Source organism: Macrotis lagotis, chromosome 7 (genome assembly GCF_037893015.1).
Source record: "Macrotis lagotis isolate mMagLag1 chromosome 7, bilby.v1.9.chrom.fasta, whole genome shotgun sequence".
Lineage (NCBI taxonomy): Eukaryota > Metazoa > Chordata > Mammalia > Peramelemorphia > Peramelidae > Macrotis > Macrotis lagotis.
In genome coordinates, this window is record NC_133664.1 from 175,522,879 (window position 1) to 175,543,684 (window position 20,806).

A 20,806-nucleotide genomic window follows, 5' to 3' on the forward strand; every position below is an offset into this window, starting at 1 on the left:
AACAGAAGAGGGGAGGAGAGAATCAGTAAGAAACTGTTGTGATTTAATACTGAACAGCAAGTTACAGCAGCAGCACATTTAGAGCTCTCTGAGATTTTTTTTAAAAAGTCCTTAAAAGTGAAAGGAAAAAAATGAAGGGGGGAGGAAAATTTTGGAAAGTTGGTAAAATACTATTGGTTTTACCCTTCAGATCTGCCCTGTGGATTTTTTTTTCCTTCTTGTAGATTTCAACCATGTTTAAAACAAACAAACAAACAAACAAAAAAAAATCAAAACCCCCACAAAAAATTAGGTATATGGGGGGGAGAGGGAAATGGCAGGAGGAGGAAATGACCCAACAGAAACACCCCCAAACAAACCCAACAACAAAATGGTGGATGAATCAAAGGTACCAACATTCCAGACAGCTCTGGGTAGAAAGGGTTAAAAGTTCAAAACTTTCTCACCTTAGAGGTTTCCATAATATTATGAAGAAAATACATTGTGAGGTTTGCCTTCACAGCATTGATGTGCAGAGTGGTTAAAAAAGTGAGACATGGGCACTTATACAATGTCTTACAAAAAACATCAAAGAGAAATAACAAACAATAACAATTTCAGGCAACAAGACCACAGGATAGCAAGTTAACAAACTTTTTAACCTCTTTTTTTAATATTAGGGATTTATACAAAACACATAATAAAATACCCATGTTATCAAATTACTTCTCACAAGAAACACACTGAAGCTCTAGGAAGGAAGTACCTTTGGAATTTGGCACTATATATTTTCACTGTTTTTTTTTTCTTTAAAAGAAAAAAAACAGATCACATTTTGCTGAACACAAACACACCTAAATTGTCCACAATAAAAAAATGACATCAATGCTTCACAAGCCAACACAAAACTTATTCTGGAATAGGTTTTTTTTTTCCTCACATGAAATTTTTTTTTTTAAGCAAACAATTTTTTTTGAAACTCTTTTTTGTTTTGTTCAAGTAAACCAAATTTTTAAACTTGTCTTATCAACATAGAACACTTAAGACCATAAGACTCATGATGAAACCACAACTTAATTCACAGAAGCACCAACGTAACACATTTTACAGTAACCTTTCTCCTGTACATTGGAACAGTATAAAATATAGGTAATTTCATGTGCATTAAACCATGGATTGTCTAACTGTGAGTCAGTTCAGCAAAAGGTGACACAAATAGGTAGCATTTGCCCCAAAACAGGGTAAATATTTTCTTATACTAATCTACAAAAAGTGGTTCTATATATATATATCTTAATGAGAAAGTGAGCCACCTAAAATGGCCTTATCAAAAAACTTTACACTGCCTGAAAAATGTAAAAACGATTACAGACCTCTAGAGACTTAAAATCAGACAGTTTTTTTTTTCTCAAACTGTTTTTGGAAGTAGTCTGTTAGAAACCAACATTCTGTGTCCCTGGACACATATTGCTATTGTTACCAGTGACCGGGAAGAATGCCAATCCCTGTATAATACTTTCAAGTCTGGTTTTTTATTTTTACGAAAAGAAAAAAATTAAGAAAGAAAGAAACATTTTGCCACAGGTTGTCTTTTTTTCTTCTAGAATTAATTTGTCTAATGATAAATTTCAGTCTTGTATGAATGCAGCAATGTTTTTCACATTGACTTCCCAGAATTCATAGCTAGATGAGGTCACATGCAAATTTCAAAAGTCAGTAGGAGAACCAAATATGATGTGAGGTCAGAAAGACATCAGAAACAATGACGGGACGATGAAACTTTTTTTTTTTTTGAGACGCCACAGGGACATGCTAGGCAAACGATGAACTAACGGGCATGAAGATGTCTAGGGAAAAAACAAGGAAGAGTAAAAAGTTACACAGAAATCTATGCAGCAGAAACAAAATCACTTTTATGGGTGCAGGAGAAAACTAATGCAAATCTTAACTCATTAGGGAGTCTAGGAGCCATTCACATAATTTGCATTTCTTACAATCTGTATCCACAGCACAATGAAACCCCAAGAGAATCCATCCAGAGAGAGCCAGAAGGATTGGGATGGATTCAGTGGTTTGGGGGGTGCAGGGAAAGGGGGAAGGGACCAGTTTCAACAAATGTAACATAAGGGGAAAGTCAGACAGCTGAACTTTAAACTAGAGAATGGAAACTACAAATAAAATAACCAGACGTACAAACAACAAGAGAATAAAGCATGAACTTTTAGGTCTAGGGTTCAACGGTGAAAAAAAGCCCATTCCTGGCACGAGTACTCTAGAGACTACTTCAAAAGGATCTAGCTAGCACAGAGAACTGCTCTTTAGGTATCCAATAAGTTAACAATAGGCAATAAATAACTTCCATTATTTCTGAGGCAGTAAAAATTTTGTATAAAAATAGAAATGCTTTTTTTACAAATAAAATTTACAGGCCTGTGGCTTTCTTTTTTATTTATTTATGTATTTATGTATTTATTATTATTAAATTTATCTGTCAAGAAACATCAAGTATTTTCACTCATTTTTATTTTATTTTTTAAACCCTGTAGCTTTAAGAAACAGATCCTCTAAATCTTTTTTACATTATTCCTTTCTAAAAACTAAAATTAAAAAAAAAATGGTAAAATAAAGACAACCAGTATAATAATTTGACCAATAAATCTCATGTTCTTTGAACCCTAAAATAAAATCCTTCTTACTATAATGAACTCATGTAGTGGAAAGACTTTTTTTTTTGTTTGCTTAATTTTGATTAAGTGCTTCTCTTGGCTTTGCTCTCACTCTAGGCCACCAGCATTAAACTCTAAACTGCTTGGTACCCTTTCTAAGGTCCTAGCCTGTGCTCTCAAAGGGCACCAGTGGTTTCAGAGTTAAATTGCACATTAGAGTTTGTCTTCTAACTTTTCAAGATGTCATTTATTTTTTGTGTTTTTTTCTTTAAAAAATAAAAGAATGAAAAAACAATTAAAGTCGCAAAACAAAAGAGAATACAGTAGCACAACTGGAGGAATTTACTCGTAGGAAAGAAGTAGCCCAAGTTTTAATAATGGCGAGTTGGGTGGGTGGGTGGGTAGGGGAATGGAGGCGTTAATGTAAAAATAACTGTCTCTCTTGGTGAAAGTTGGCAATGTGGTCCTCCTTTGCCTTCCCTGTGGAGAACAGGCTGGCTCATGGGACTTACCCTAAGAAAGCTAAAATAAGAGCAGTGAGCTTCTGGGGTTAAGATCAGTAAGGTTTGCTGTCATTTTTGGAACGCTTCAGCTGGACCTTCAAGCGTTTCATGCCAATCTGAAAGCCATTCATAGCTTGGATAGCAGCTTGTGCAGAGACAGGATTGTCATAGCTAACAAAACCTGCAAGATATAAGAAAAGGGTAGAGAGTTAGGGAATGAAAGAGTGAGGAGAAGAGAGAGCTGAAGAAAACACAGGTTAGAATAGCTTTTTATGGTATCACTAACATTTTGTGATTGCAATCTGTAAAAGGTATGGGACAGTTTTTCACATTTAAAGAATGTATTGACACACTGTTCCCCTTAGTCACAGGTTTTACTTTGATATCTAGATGACAATGAAATAATTGGTGAAAAATCTAGTTAGATTCAATTGTTGACAACTTGAAGACATAATGTTTTTCTCCCAACAAAACAGACTCCAAAATCAGTTGTCTGAATTCAACTTTCTCTACCCTCCAACTGAATTGAGGCAAACTGGTTTGCATATATATTGCCTTAAAATCTCCCAAAGAGGCAATCCAGTGACCTGATAAAATTAATCAAAAATAAAAAATTGGATGAGCATTATTATTCAAGACAGGACCCCAAATTAAAAAATACTACTTGTTCTGTAAAGCAACACAAGTAGGGGAAATCAGAATTCTATCAATAGTTGGTTCTACTATCTGCTAGAGACTTATTTAGAAATAACTTGTTAACATGAAAAAGCAATACTGGTAGTATAGTTGATAGAGCACTGGCTCTGAAGTCTGGAAGACCCGGGATCAAATCCAGCCTCAAATCCAACTACTTGGGTAATTCTGGGCAAGTTACTTAACCTCCATTTGTCTCAGTTTCCTCAACTGTAAAATGGAAGTAATAATAGCACCTGCTTCACAGGATTGGTGTGAGTCAAATGAGAGAATATTTGTAGAATATTCTAGTTCAGGACCCTAGAGCATTGTAGGTCCTATATAAATGCTTATTCTCTCCTTTTCTCCCTTTAGCCACCTTGGAGGCTTTAAGTCACTTCACATTTCCTATGTAACACTTGAGTCTTGTTACCCATCATTTCAGAGTAATGGGTAAAAGAGTGGAGTAACAGTAATGTAATGGTCCCATAGTGACAGCATCTCCAACAAAATATTTGGCACAGCAAATTCTCCTTACTGTAGAACTCTCAGACTTTCACCAACATTAGGGAGGTGTAATGGTAATTAAATCTCAGACTATATATTTGGTGAGCAATTAATAATATTATTCTTGGGTATGTTAATATGATATATTGAGTAAATCTATAATGGCCACCCATTATCAGTTTAAGAAAAATGATAAGATATTCTTTTCCTTTCTGAGAATCCCCTTTGGTGTCACCCTCTACTTCATACAATTCTGTTAGTCAATGACACCTTGCCTTATCAAGATGCTGCATTTGGATTTTTTTCTCTAATGAATAGAAATTTTTATTTTTTAAAGAATTTTATCCATTTTTTCTGAACTAAAGAAATAAAAGAAGCATTTCTAGAACATAGAATAGGAAAAAATGATGTATGCGAAATTATAAAACTATTATGTACAACTTCTATTCCTTTTAAATATATAATAAAGTTACCATGTATTTTTTTCCTTTTTTTCCCTCTTCTCCCCACAATATTTTATTTCACAATGGTATACATTTTGCTAAATGAATAAAGCACTCCCAGGTGAAAGAATGACATCCTTTGAGGCAGCATTAATTCATTGGGACCAATTAAATCTACCCCCACCCCACCCCCACTCTTTACCCTAGATGCCTCCCAAAAGCATGGAGTAGATTTGAAATATTGGTTTTCTGGATTAAGATTCTAATACAAAGTGTGGGTCTATTCCAACTTTTTATCTACTATTTATTTCCTTTACATGATTTTTAATGAGCTTTATATGAGATCTACATGACTACATACAAAGGGGTAAAACATGAGTTAGTCTATATTATGGTTGAATCCCCTAAAAATCCCTTTCACAAAGTATTTCATAAGAATAACTTCCATTTCCACATTATTTTAGAGGTGATAAAGCAATTTACTCTGAATTAGATAGTAAGCATTAATATCCCCCTTTTAAAAACTGTAAAAGCAGAGGCTTAGGAAAATTGCAGAACCATGGGATCGCTCCCTATAGCTTGCAGCTGAAACTTATATGTTTTATATCCTCAATTAGAATATGAATTCAATGAGAACAGAGACCATTTCCATCCTTTTATCTGTATTCCCAATGATTGTAAAGCTCTTCAAATGATGCATGGCACATGGTATAGGGGCATAATAAATGGTTCAATAGGTGACTTGCCATAGGTCACATGGCTAGTTACATTGCAGCTGTAGGACTGAAACTCAGATTTTCTGAGTCTAAACTCAGTAATCTGAATTTAATAATATCAAGCACTCATCACCATAATACCTGCATAATATTACATTTCAATTAGTCGTCAGGGACAAAATATCTTGTTGCTAGTCTTTAGCCGATACAGATTACAGAACATTCCATAAAGCAATGTGGTTCAATGGAAAGAGCATGAGATGTGGGGTCTGGAGGCCCGAGCTTGAGTCTTAACTCTGATAATTACTACTAGCTGTATGATAGTGGAAAAATTACTTAACCTCCCTGAGCCTCCCCTCATCACTAAAATGGGAATAATAAATACTTGGGTGATCTGTAAGTTATCTTGAGTAAAAACCCTTTGTAAATATCAAAGTGCAGAATTGTGAGCAATTAATAATATTATTCTTGGGTATTTTAATATATGTTGAGTTAAATCTATAGAGTTTAAAATGTAGTTATTACTGTACAATAGAGAATAATTAGGTTTTTTTATAAGGAAGAATAATAACATTAAATGAAGTTTTTTCAATAAGGCATAATTGCCACATCTAGCTGTCAAATTTTTAGTAATTCTGTTCATATTCTATGGAACTACTTTGCCCATACAGAGACTTACACAAAACTAGAATGGGTATAAATCTTACAGGCCATCTATTTAAAGCTCCTCATTTTATAGAGGAGGAAACTGAGACCAAGAGAGTTTAAATAATTTGTCCAAGGTCAAGGAACTTGAGTGGCAGAGCTGGAACCCAAATATCTTGTCCTACTATGTGGCAATGCTTTTATGCAAAAATTAGAAAATTAGAAATAGCCAAAACTCAGAGAAGAGTCTATTCTGTTTTGTTAATGTTTATGGCCTTTCCATGCCTTCTCTCTTCTAAGAAATTCTAATCATGCCTTCTTGATTTCTTCTACATACCAAAGCACTTGCTCAGATTGGTCTGTTTGTCAATGAAGACTTTAGCAGAGATAACATTTCCAAAAGGCATGAACATTTGCAGAATGTCCTGGTCTCCAAACTCCTGTGGAAGGTGATAAATAAAGAGATTTGCCCCTTCTGGACCTAAGAAGAAAGAAAAGGCAGAGTGAGAGCTTTGCTTTACCTAAGTTGGCATGCCTCTTCTCAGTGATGCATTAAGATCTGATGAGCTAAGTATTTGGTTTTCTATAATACTAAAAGAAAATAAAGCAGATGGACAAAATGCCAGTGTTAAAATGTAGCTCTCTTAGAAAAGCAATCCTTCTCCACATCTTCTTGATACCTAGTTCCTTTAGGTGTTAAAAAGTGGTACCTCATTATCTTAATTTCTTAAAGTGCAATTATGATCCAAAAAGCAGCTGACTAAGAATAAGCTCTGTTTCTTTTTTGGTTCATATTTGCTTTACTCTCCTCATATTCATATCCTCTCTAAATGAAGGCAAGAGGAGAGAATCCAGGTTAAGCATTGGTATTCATTTAATGATTTGCCTAGTAGAGCATTCCTAAACTCTAGATGAATCTCGTCAATTTAGAATAATAGCTGAAATGCTAATATTGCTGCTGTCCTAAATTCATACATTCCTCAATCATTTAGAAAACTTCCTGGCTAGTTTGGTTTACCAGTCTTCATAATACTTAGTTAAGCCATCATCTTTATTAAAATGACTGTAATGAAAAGGATGAGGTCAGATACTTAGGATTGGGATGAAAGTTTTAGTACTGGAGGCCAGGGTCAATCCATCTTCTATAGCTGTGGACTTGGAGTTTCTAACTGTGGAAGCCAATGAGAGATGGAACAAATCCAAATGACCTTCATATCCTTGGTTGTCACTTTTCAGAAGATAACTGCACTTCAGGAAATAAGGGGCATACTGAGGAAAGTGCTTGCTGATAAAGCTGCTTAGTTAGATCAGTTGGAAGGATGAGTTCTCCCAAGTCTCTCTTCATATTGATCACTTCACCCTCCACCCACCTCTACTAGATCACTCTAGAAGTTAAAAAAAAAGAAATAAAGAAAAAAGAATTAAAATATCAAATGGAAGATAAACATCTTCTAGTCTATAGATGGCAAATGACCTTTGGAATCAAGGAACATTATGGGGCAAATAGCTGATAGATAAATGTGGCCCTCCCACCACCCTTAGACCACTTTGGAAGGCCCAACCCAACCATACCACAAAGTGAATGGATAATGGAGACTGGGTATGTCTCGAATGTGATGTGCTTGGTGTCTAGGGAGAGAGGAGAGAGCAGTACTGGTAGAGTACCTTCTGCAGCAGGTTCATGGAGCCTCAACTGGCGTTCACATGAGAGGAACCAGGACTGCCTGCCCCTCTCACAGCCTGAGGGGAGGGGCTGCAATGTTTTCCCTAGACAGGGGGGAGGGGAAAGGGAAGGAAGGGAAGGTGTATGGGTTGGAGAGAAAAAAAAATAAAATGGGGGTAAAAAAGAACTTTGTAAAAATGAAATGGAGAAAATCACCTGGCAAGATGTAAGAAAAATCAAACCAAGTTTCTTCCCACAAAAATATGTAAATAAATAAACAAAAGAGGAAAAATTAAAATAAAAAAAAATCTTTCCAATGAATGGGACTTTCTTAATCACTGAGGGAAAATTTATGATACAAATGCCTGAAACTAGAAGGTTGAATCATTGAATCATTTCAGCCTCATTTACATGTTCACTTCTTTGGACATCTTTAATGACTTGGCTACCTTCTCACCAATCCAACAGACATCAGTGTGGAAAATTCAAACATTAAGAAGTAGAATTTCATAGTTAAGATACTGTTTTTCCACACTTTCCCCTAAAAATGCCAGTAGAAGGGCAGTGACCTATATTTTAAAGGGACACTGTCATGTGGTTTAGCCCCCAAATTTAGGTTTGGTTAAAAATAAAATATTTTTCCTTTATAAAAGGAAAATAATATTTTATCTGTTTATTATTTTTTAAAACACTAAACTTAGAAATGTGAGAATGGGTGTAAAAATAAAACAATGAAAAGCATGTTTGGGGAATTACTGGGGAGGAAGAGGGAAGCCTTTGCAACGTGTAATATAGAGCAAACACAACATAAATCATACCAACCCAGATTTATTGGTCACTCTAAATAAGGGGCCCGCATACATACAAGAGGGTCAGTGATGCCCATTTTTTTTGTGAAGCATCTCTCTTCTCCTAGGAACCCAGAGAAAGAATACAATTTTAATGCACTAGGGAAGAGAGATGATGGCTATGCCTGAAAAGTTTTTGAAATATACTTAGATAAATGCTTCAGAATATATAAACATCAGAAAATAAGTTATAAAAAAGTAAGGTAACATCTTGGGATCCTCCTCATAGAATTTCTTCAAAATGGACATGATAGATTGCTTTATAATTAAAATATGATTTGACACCATATGAAGACCTCTGTAACAACTGATCTACAAATGTTCCTTATACACTGGAAATTAAGTAAAGCAGCAAGTAAATTGAAAATATTTTTCTAAGGTCCCCACCCTGATATATCCTCTACCACTTGACAAGTGTTGAGGGTTGAGAAAAAGGATTGGAAATTTCCCATATTAGCTATTAATGTTTACTGAATTACCTGGATTACTAGTCACCCTTCTTTTATTCATTTGGTCTGTATAAATAGCCAGAAAGACAGGGAAAGAGAAACAATAGCTTATCCTCAAACTGTTATATAAATAAAGCAGGATCAGGAACTGCACCCACAAAGAGATGCAGACCCAGGAAGTTCAGAAATCTCCTGGTTTCTACAGTGGTGCCATGTAGTCAAGTCTGAGAGGTCATAGAAAGCCAAAGAGCTGAGGTAAAGCTATGATAATTATTTAACTGAAGTCAGGTTTTTGTATATTTGTCTCCCCTTCTTCCCTTCCCTTCTCCCCCAGTCTATCTTATAATGTATGTATCTAGAGAATCTGAATCTGATCAGTTTATTTATTTATTTATTTTTGGAATGGGTGGTGGCTTTTTGTGTTATTAAAAACTTCAACTTAGGGCTACATTTTGATGAAACACAGGTAGTCAAATATTATTTGAGAATAATGTGAAATTCAAATCTCATTCAGACATTATTCCTGAAGGATTCTGTTCAGTTCATATAAGAACCCTTTCTGAGAATCTAACTGCTGTTCCAACAAGCCATTTTGTGATCTTGGGCATGCCCACAGGAGACAGAAGTGAACCTCATAGGAGGAAATTCTAGTTCCAGGATTTGGGTTTACTGACAAAACAGTCCATGCTATTGAGTCCAGGTATCCTGATAAACATGTTATTTGGATGGGGGAAAAAATTAAACCCATTTTACTCATTCTGCAAAATAGGGTCTTTCCCCTAAGCTAGAACCCATATCTGGGGAACATGATCAAAACAGATTTAGTCAATTCTTGGTTTATCTTCTCCAAGAGAATGGAACTGCAGTATGAAAAACATGAAAGTAGTTTCTGCTTGATTCTAGAATGCATTATGTGATCCCCCCCCCCAACTATGTTCCTGGATTAACTATTTTAATTATGCTTTACAAAGACTAAAGTTAAAATCAGTTTAAATTTCTTTAGTATATACTGACTGTGTAGAGTAAAGGTAGGGATAAAGACAAGTAAAGAGGTAGCTGGAGATATAAAACTCTAAAGAGGGAAAAAATCCTTAAGACCATAGACTGGCAGATACTACTCCAATCTAAACACAGATAATCAAGGGGTACTTTGAATTCATTTTCATGTGAGTAGGATTATTTCTTTCATTCTATTTGTATTATCAGCACCTAGCACACTGGCTGGTACATAATAATAGGTACTTAATAAATACCTAGGCTATTTGCCTAGCCAGTCAGTCCCTGAAGTGCTCTGGGTCCTGTGGTAAGAAAAGGGGAAGATTTATAGAGGGACTTTGAAAAATCTGGCCCAAGGAATTGCATTTAAACTTGTAAGATTATAAGGAGTGGGTCTCCCTTCAAGCCTATTTGAAACATGGGGTTTTGAATTTGTCTCAATAGCTGTGCACTGAAAAAGCCCATAATAGCAGTCAAGGCTAAAAGTAAATAAACAGCAGAAATGATGAAAAGTAAATGAGATTTTTCAAACTTTTTTTGCTTTTAATAATCTACAATACTACTGATAACACACATCACAAAGTTTTTTTTTTTTTTAACACAGGTATCTTTTTAAAAACACTCAGTGTCCCTTTAAAATGTACAAATTTATAGGGTTGCAACCTTGTTATACTACCTACAAAACACCTTTAAAGCCAACAGATGCAGATTAAATCAAATTTAAATTTAAAGTATATGAGGGAATAGAAGAAAAGAGAACTTTATTAAAGCTAACATTATATTTCAGCACTTTAATGGTCTAGCTTCTCCTTCATATTCTAAGCAGGCAAAGACAGAATGAAGTTATGATACTTTTGGGGAAAGTCTACAAAGCTTTCCCTTCTGTCTCCTAGAAGATTAAGTGAAGACAAAAGAAATCCAAAAGAAGTAAAAAAAGATACAAGCTACCCTTGTTTGGACTAGCTCACTCAACACTTCATAATTAGTATTAATTTATTCTTAGCATTAACTTCCTGAGGTTTATTTTGCTTTATTGGCAGAGAAAGCAAGCAATCAATCACTTATTTGCTTCCCCAAAAGACCCACAATTATACATAGAACCACTCAATCCTAACATCGAATCTTGTCGTTAACCTGAAAACTAATGTCTAATAACAAGCAGCTAGACTGAGGATCACAAGAGTTCCAAGGAGATCACAGAGTTGGGGAAAGTGATAGTGCAGCCCCCACACAATGTTTTACAGATTCACCCCTACCAAGAACAAAAAATTGATATTTAGGGAAAGAAGAAGTGATCCAGGCTATTTTTTGTTTATTCCTGGCATCTTTTTTGAGAGCAGCAGCTAATGATTAATTGTACATTAACACACAATGGGCGGCAAATCCATCTTGAAGGATAGATGACAAAATTAAATCAAAGGATAAAAGAAATATAACACTGAACAGGAAAGAAGAAAAGGTTAAAATAAATGGTTAGGCCAATCAGTTTTCTTCAGAATGTATCCGTGAAAAGTAAAAAAAAAAAAAAATGAAATAACTGACTTTTTGTTTGCTTCTTTTAAACATCGGCTCAATTTGGTTGTATTTTTTTCCCTCTAATTCTTTAAAAACGAGACTGTCACCAACTTTAATAAGATACTTCTCGTTGGTGGTCACAAAGGCTTGGTGGGGAAGTGCCTACCTTCTTTCTGGCTGCCTGCAGCGCTCTGCTGTTGTAACAAGCTCTGGCTGTAGAGCGTGGGCAGTGCGGCTGCAGCGTACTGTTGAATTCCTGAGTAGGCCTGGGTGAGGGCATCCATCGTGCCAGCCGTACCATTCGTCAAGCCCGTGGCGCCAAGTCCTCCATTCAGAGCCGCCATACCTGAGAGCATTTGAGCAACTTTACAAAAAACCCAACAATAGAGAAGAGAAATTGCACTTGTTCATTAGTGCTTTCAAAGGAAGTTAGAGAATTATTTGACACAAATACAACAGCAAAAGCATGCATGCTCACACTTCAACAAACCCAAACTGAAACACTGAAACACAAATGACCCAATGAAATAATGATGAATCATACTAAAGTTCCCCCAAACCCCCAACAGTGATCAAAACACACTTGGGCACTACAGTTGGACAACCAGATTCTTAATCACATGCAGCTTGCTCCTGGCAAGTACAATTAAGCTTCTGAGGTCATATTGCTTTGTACAGTTTTGCTGCCCCTGTATGGCTCTACGCTTCTGAAGTCTCTTTTATATCACATAATTTATTGACTCAGTTTCTTAATTGAGGCATGGCTCAAAGGATTGGAAAAGGAGAAAACTTTCCCCCCCTTAAACTTTCCAATGTTACTGATGTGGCCCGGCATGGTCACTGGTTTTATATTTTGCAAGCCAATAAATCAATGTTTTCCTTAACTGGCTTCATTCCTCCTCCTCTCCCTCCCTCCCCCTCCCCCAACATCTATAGTATAGGAGGTTGGGATTGGAACCCTAGAGATTTTCCAGCCGCTTTGCTGGTGAGGCTTAGGGAGAAATGAGGAAGATTCTTCTACTAGCATTGTTAAAGTTACTCAGGATACATGATCTGAATATTGAGGATTCAACTTCCCACTCTAGATGGTTCAGACATATACACAATCGATTGATCAATAAGCATTTATTAAGCATCTACTATATACTAAATGACATGTAAACCCAAACAAAGTAGTAACTAGGAGCCTTCCTTTTGGGGCAAGGGTTGGTTTTTATTGCCAAGGATAGAACTTGGTGCTGTGTCTTTCAAAGAGTATAAACCAAATTAGCTCTCTGCATGTGGAAACCAAATTTTGGCTGTTGATTGTGATGGATTGGGTATTGGCTGGTATGTTTTTTTGGCCCTCTCTTCTACCCCTGCTGCTCTCTTGCCTTGTTAGGGTTGCTGTGTCACAGGACTGCTAATTTAGAGCTAGAAATCACCTTGATCTTATTTTACAGATAAAGACTCTGACCCATAAGTATTAAGTGACTTGTTCAGTCACTCAGGAAATACAATTTCCTGAAGTGGAGCACAGTGGGTATGGAATAAAGCTACAATCCCTGTGAGGTAGATATTGTTATTACTCCCCCCCCCCCCATTCAAGTCTAGTAGTCTTCAATCTTTACTAAGTCAAAACAAGGACTATTGTATAGCAATGCTAACTTTTAAATGGTTCATGAAATGAAAGTAAGAATTTCATTACTGCCTTCAGTTCTCTTCAAGAAAGAAGGATAACAATTGGAAAGAGCATATGGAGTAAAGTAAATAAAATCTGAAAAGGGCCAAGTCTTTCAACCAGATGTATTATAGTTGTTTAAAATTACTCTTATGGGGGAAAAATGGGAAATGAACATAATGAGGTCAGTGGCAACTTGTAATAAAGACATTTGATAGTTATACACTAGAGTCAAATATTGTCTGTACCTATTCTATCATGTCCCATAGTGGCATCAGTTATTGTTCAACACCCACAGAAAGTAGAAGACCTAGGGGTTTCTTATTTAGTTAAAATACATACTCCTGCTATCTGGCTAACTGACTCTCTTTCAGTAATAGGACAACTCAGAAGATAAGTATAAATTCATGGATTAGGGCCAGAAGAATTTCACAATATATCAGATCAAATACTTCTCCTGTGTGGGTTTCAAGACAAGGGACCACTGTATAAATGCTTGGCTAACAAGTCAAACTTCACCAATCCAGACTAAGGCTTCTCTGAATTAGTGAGACATCTGAATGAGATAATATTTTACAAGAAATTAAATTTTATTTCCTTCAAGTAGATCTAATAATGATGGAACTAGACTCTAACAAAATGTTGGCAAATAAAGGTCCTGCCAAATCAGCTTTAATAAAGAGAGGAATCATTTGCAATTAGAACACTAATTGTTGGTATGCAAATAGGTATTGCTAAGGTGCTTGGAAAGAATTTATTCTTTTTATTGGGTTAACCATTCTTCCATGTAATCTTATTTGCCTTTCTAAACTTGCTAAGCAAAAGTAAACTTCAGCTGAGTCCCTTTCTAAATAACCATGAATTCTAAATTATCAAGGTTATTAGTAGCATTGAACCAATTGTTAGCTACCCTATATCCTAGTTCCTTAAACTCTGGTTCAACAAAGAATAACAGGAAAAAATCCTACAGTTAGACTGTTAAATTTAGAAGAGACCACAAAAACCATATAGTTAGAATCCTTTCTACAATATAATGGACAAATGGTTATCTAGAGTTTGCCTGAAGACTTTCAGTGTAGAACAATCCACTGTCTCCTAAACTAGTGGGATTTTATATTTGGACTATTTTCTTTGCAAGCAGATTTTTCCTTGGCAAATTTAAATCTGCTTCTATGTAACTTCCAGTCATTAATTCTATTTCTGCCCTCTGGGATCAACTGAAACTCCCCATTCCACCTAATCACTTTTCATGTTCTACCCTTCTTTGCTTCCATTCTTTTTACTCCAGTTTAACATCTTTCCTAAAACTTAAAGTGGGGTTTTACCATGCTAGGGTATGATATTACATTCCCTTAGTCCTGAACACTATGCCTTTCTTTCAACAGCTTATTAATTAAATATCTCATTAATTCTTTTCTTGCCATGTTATAATGTTGACCCCATACTGAGCTTGCAGTCTATTAAACCCTCAGATTTTTTTCAGATAAACTGCTGTCTAGTCATTCCTCTCCTATCTTTTAGTAATAAAATTGATTTCTTGAGCCTAAGTGAATAACTTTATAATTATCTTTATTAAATTTCATCTTATTATATTTGGCCTGCTAAGAACTTTTGCCATTTGCAAATTAAATAAGTGTGTTATTTATGTTTTTCTCCAAATGAATAATTAAAATATTAAACCTCAGAGGGCCAAATGGTAGATCCCTAGGGAGCTTCATTAGAGACCTACTTCCAAGTGGACATCAAGTCATTATTCCTCTTTTTTATTTAATACCAATTTTTAAATACAAAGATGAACTAATTTATTTACTTATTTATTTATTTTTTTTAGGCTTTTGCAAGGCAAATGGGGTTAAGTGGCTTGCCCAAGGCCACACAGCTAGGTAATTATTAAGTGTCTGAGACCGGATTTGAAGCCAGGTGCTCCTGACTCCAGGGCTGGTGCTTTATCCAGTACGCCACCTAGCTGCCCCAAAGATGAACTAATTTAAACCTATCTTCTCCATAAGGAAAGCATATTTGGTATTACCAAATCCTTTGGTAAAATATAGGTAAATAGCATTCATATATTCTACTAATTTAATAACCCATCAAAATAAAAAATAAGCTTAATTTGTCATGATTTATTTTTGAAAAAGTCATGTTGACTCTTTGAGATCACTATTTCCTTCAATAACATTCTAGAATTTTTCAGGAATTGAAGCCAACTTATTAGCCTATGGTTTGTAGACTTTATTCTTATCTTCCTTTTCTAATTCTGGAATTCCTGTCCTATTTCAAACACCAGCAAACAGATTTGCAGTGGTCCTACAATTACTGAAGAGTGAAATAACCATTTTCCCCATCCCCATCTTCTCCCTGCTCTTCTCCACCTTGAAAGTATAGCAGAGAGAATACTGTGAGAATACTGCCTCAAAGCTATTAGTACAGTCCTGATGAGGAAAGTATGACCAGGAGTGATCTACTCCTCCACTAACTGGGTAGAGGAATGAATGAGGCTTTTGTTCAGATGTTAATTGGGTGTTTGATTGAGTATGGTCATTCCTGGCACCACATTTGAGACTTTGGGTCTCCCAAGATGGTATCAGGTCAAACAAGTACTCAAAGTAAGGGTATTAAATAGACATAAAGTCAGAAAAAAAAACAAACTTCATCCCTCAACCCAGACAGGTTAACCATGCCTCTTCCCTTTTATAATAAATCAGTGCTTATGGCTTTAAGTAGTTTTGGGAGGGGGCAGCTAGGTGGCACAGTGGATAGGGCACCGGCCCTGGAGTCAGGAGTACCCGAGTTCAAATCTGGCTTCAGACACTTAATAATTGCCTGGCTGTGTGACCTTGGGCACAGTCACTTAACCCCATTGCCTAGCCAAGGAAAAAAATAGTTTTGGGTCAGTGTTCATTCAGCTGGATTCTGCCATGTTTAATGAAGAATTATGGGAAGAAGTAGGAGGAGAAGAGAAGAGATTCTTCTCATTCTTGAGTAAATGGAGGACCAAAGAAAATTTGAGCTGGCAGGTGAAAGATAGGGAAGAAGACAGCAAACAAAAGAAAAAAATAAGGAATCTAAATTTTCCAAAGGGAGAAATAATTTAGGGATTTATTTGATTGGGTAGACTTCTTGTCTGGTGTATCTAGAGATGAACTAGATGATGGCCTACTTGTTATAATATGGAGAGGTGTCAAGAATTCCCCCAAATCTTTCTGTTGAAATGAAATTCTTTTACTAATTCTATCAGTTTAAAACAATTCCTTTACGTTAAGAAATTCTTTAAGAATTGTCACAGGGTTAATAAATTAAGTGTGTTTTTTTCTTAGTATAAATTAGAGTAAGTAGATATTTTCCACCTAAAAAGTAGGTAAGATCAGTTGCCCTGGGGGAGTTTTAGTGGGGTTGGGGGGAAAAAAGGATGCATTGCTCAAGAAGCAGGCATAATCAAGGTATTACCTTTAGGCAGCCAGAAGGAGCGGGAGGACACTGAATTCCCAGGATTCAGGGAAGAATGGCAATAGAAAGGAAGATCAGAAGGTGTGAAAGAAAAACATTACTTCACAATTTTTCTTAGGGATTTGTTTTTAATTGATCAATAGGATTACAGAGGCCCAAAATAATAATGTTTTCCCCTGGAGGTAGATCAGCAATTGCTACTTAGGTTATCTTATCCTCTGATTCAGATATAGACTTAGCTAAGAGGAAAATACTATAATATCCATTTTCAGGCATTTCATAGTTCATAAGGTGCCTTGTATCCATTTGGCACATCCCCTTGAATATGTCCATGGGAAAAATAGACTACCAGCTATGGGAGAAAGTCAGACTACAGGATTAACTGTTGTTCTACTACAAAATCATTTTATTAAAGCTGATTATGAAATTATCAGTATATACAGATTTATATGTACATATACTCACAAATATATGAATATATATGTATACACAAATTATATATATATATATATATGTATACAGTATATTTATATGTGTGAAAGTATGGACAGTTAGGTGGTGCAGTGGAGAGTGTTGAGCCTGAAATCAGGAAGATTAATCTTCTTGAGTTCAAATCTGGTCTCAGACACTTACTAGTTGTGGGACCCTGGGCAAGTCACTTAACCCTGTTTGTCTCAGTTTCCTCATCTGTAAAAATGGGCTGGAGAAGGAAATGGCAAACCAATCTAGTATCTTTGCCACAAAAACCCCAATGGGGTCACAAAGATTTGCTACCAACTGAAATGAATGAACAGCAAAAAATAACATGTGCATATGGATGAATATATACATATCTGAGAAAGGTATTAAATGACTTCACTGATGTAGAAAACTTTTAGAAGAGGAAACCCCTTCCATCAATGCAGGTTGGCATCTTCTCTGCACATTATAGCTTTCAAAAGTCATTTTATGCACTAATTGGTGAAGTGACTTGTTCATGGTCCCACAGAAAGCATGTTAGAGATGGGCCTTCCCTGAATATAGGCTTTCTGGTTCCAAGGTTAGCTTTCTATCCATTATGTTATGCTATTATATATGTCTCTCTCTCTCTATATATATATATGTACATAATATAAAAATGACTTCTGTATGTATTTGATACAAAAGTAGCAAGATTTTTGAGTGCTATTTCCATGGTGACCACAAAAGCATATTCAGAAACAAGCTGTGTTTTCATAGTTCAATGTTCCTTTATAAAAGGCAAGATAATTAATCCATATATTTAATTTCTAGTATACTAAAGTCATTTGTACTTACTATCTTTATTTTTATTTATTTTTTTAATATTATATTTATTTAAGGTGATGGGGTTAAGTGACTTGCCCAAGGTCACATACTTACCATCTTTAAACTATTTTCATTAAAATAAGACTCTAGCTATGTTAATCAAGTCATAACTGGTTTATTATTCCTTCCTCAGTAAGCTTGGCTCTTATATTTGTTAGTAGCCATAAGTACGGATAGGTATGCAAGTCCCTCAAGGCCATCCTTTGAATTGAAAATTGATGGCAGATAATGACAATAGTTATGAATAGCACATTTAGTTCAAACACCCCAATATTGTTCCTCAAGGTTCCTGAAATGACTTGGAGTCAGAATCAAATATATATCTATATATGCTATCTTTTAAAACCAGGTATAAGGGTTCATTTGTGAAAATATACATTTACTCCTGAATATGATTTTTGTGGCCACATCACTAAAAAATTGGAATCATTTGCTCTGATTTAACTAATTGAGAAGGTTGTTGTACCAGTGAGAAAAAATAAGGACTATGCCAGGGGATTTTAATTGATTAATATTCTGCTTAATAAGATTAGTTTTTCCTTTGTGTTGTAGCATGTATAGCTATACTATAAGTTGTTCCAAATAATTTGTTGTAATCATCTAATACTTGGGGTACGTGGTTGTGTGTAATACTGCAGATAAATTAAAACTGATGTAAAACAGTTGCCAAAATGAGGCAGTTATAAAGAATTCAGGAACTACTTTAGTCATCAAATATTTTATCTCTTTGTCATGCAGAGGGAGATGACAAACTAAAGCATTAGTTTAGAAAATTATTTGTAAAACTTATTTTAAAACCCTACAGAGATGAGTTGCAGAAGATTATGAGCAACAGTATTGTCTTATAAAACAATCAAAGTAGATGATATGAAAACAAGCATGCAGAAAATCTGGCCTAAATGCAACTGAACCAAAGCATTCAAAGATGAACTTGACTGGAAGAAAACAAATAGATGAAAAATGGATTGAATTTGTCAACATTTCTATGATGCTCTCTTTTCATCATCAGTGACAAAAAGGACCCATCAAATTTGTACTCCAAAATACTGTCCCTAAAGAGAAAATTAAGATGACAGTGAAGAGGATGAAATCTCTAAGAGTAATGGGAGCAGATAAAATTCATAGCATAGATATCTGTGTTAGAAGTGACACAATTTTTAAAGTACTGGGGGGGATGATTTCATAAGATGTCTCAGGAAAGAGAAGAATGGGGAAAAACCACCAAAACATAGCAGCATTATCTACAGAACTCTTTTGTACAATTATATTATATTATTTTATACAATTGTAAAATATAAGAATCACCTACATATATATTGAAAATTTCTTTGATTTAAAAACAGTGAACATCTTAATTGTCATATAACAGATGAAAGTACAAAGACTATAAAGATGGCCCTCTGTTCTTTGTTTAATGAGGGGAAAAGACTATTTGATTTTACTTTAAAGACTATTCTTCTAAAAAGGAATCTCTCATGGACATTTTAAGTTCATATGTTATTCCTTGATAAATGTTTCCATAGAGATACCAATAAAGTTATTGAATGGAGTTAAGTGAAGCATAAAAAAGGGAAATATATAACTGACAAAGGCATTTCCTGCTGTCATGAGGAATGTCCTGCTATAGGCACAACACATTTGTTAGGGTGAACATCAAGAGTTTTTTTTTAAAAAAAAGGAAAACAGATATTGAGTGCTTAATCATAGATGTTATTTTTATTTTTCAAACTACACTTAAATTAAAAAAATAACAGTTAAAATTTATTAAAAATCAACTTAAAAACTAGGACACAAAATATAAACCTTTAAACTACATTAGAGTGTGCTGGAGCAGTTTTGGCAAACACAGTGTATAATATGCTTCTGCATCCTGCACAGTGTCTCAAAGGGAGAAGCGAAAAAGGATGAGGTAAAGTTGGTGAGGTAAGCCAGACATTTTTGTTTGTGGATTCTATACTTTTATCAGAACATCACAAGACTCTGTTAATGAGACCTATAACTATTTAAGAGATCAGTTTATCAGAAGGGGAAAAAATGCCTTGCCCATAAAGAAGGAATTAGAATGATAGGAAGTAAGCTACTATGTGTATCTGGAATAGTCACTGCAAATGAATAGCGCTCAAGAAAGTTGACTTGGTTGCAATTGGGAAATTATGCAGGACTTTTAAGGACCCTAACCTGTTCCCTTTACAAAGACTTATCATCACTTGAATGGAAAAGTTCCCACCCAGAGACAATATTATTGCAAGTTTTTGAATATCACCATCTCCAAAGAATCAGAAGTATGAGTGGCCCAATTTGGATGAAAGCATAGGATAACGAATGAGTCCAAGGGTTTCAATGATACCCACAAAATGTTAGAGTACTAGAGAAAGATCTGTAATCTACTGAATGAATGCAGGATCTATAGAAGAACATGGGTAAGTGTCACCCAGGAAGTGAAGATGTAGGTGGGCTGGAATGAGCATCAATAGAGGGAATATTCCCATCAGTGTGATCACAGATCTATGGCAGAATTAAAGACCACAAATAAAATTGTCACATTAACATGTGGTCATATAAAAGTAGACATATGCATATGTACATATATTACTTCTGCCATCTTTCTATGGCCTCTCCATGTACACTTTGAGTCATTTCACAAAAATGATAAAGCAGTACAATTTATGAACCAATAATATAAACTTACTTGAATCTCTCCCCTAATTTTTATATAAGCTGTTCAGAAAAAAATTCTGATGATATATATACTGTCTCTTTTTATAAATATA

At 35.2% G+C, this 20,806-nt stretch overlaps 1 protein-coding gene across 24 annotated transcripts in view; it reads right to left on the bottom strand.

Moving 5' to 3' along the window:
- Positions 1-20,806, bottom strand: part of CELF2 (CUGBP Elav-like family member 2) — a 632,079-nt gene that overhangs the window by 2,350 nt on the left and 608,923 nt on the right. For 11 of the 24 annotated variants that reach the window (XM_074194143.1, XM_074194138.1, XM_074194156.1 and 8 more), the window contains 5 exons: positions 11,769-11,966; positions 7,797-7,898; positions 6,469-6,612; positions 3,158-3,329; positions 1-1,826 (listed from right to left, as the gene is read on the bottom strand). The exon at positions 1-1,826 is cut by the window's left edge and continues 2,350 nt beyond it. In XM_074194143.1, the coding sequence (XP_074050244.1) occupies positions 3,202-3,329; positions 6,469-6,612; positions 7,797-7,898; positions 11,769-11,966 (572 nt within the window). In that variant the 3' untranslated portion in view covers positions 1-1,826; positions 3,158-3,201. The remainder of the gene's footprint in view (positions 1,827-3,157; positions 3,330-6,468; positions 6,613-7,796; positions 7,899-11,768; positions 11,967-20,806) is intronic. The other 13 variants (XM_074194152.1, XM_074194148.1, XM_074194153.1 and 10 more) reach the window with 3 other exon arrangements.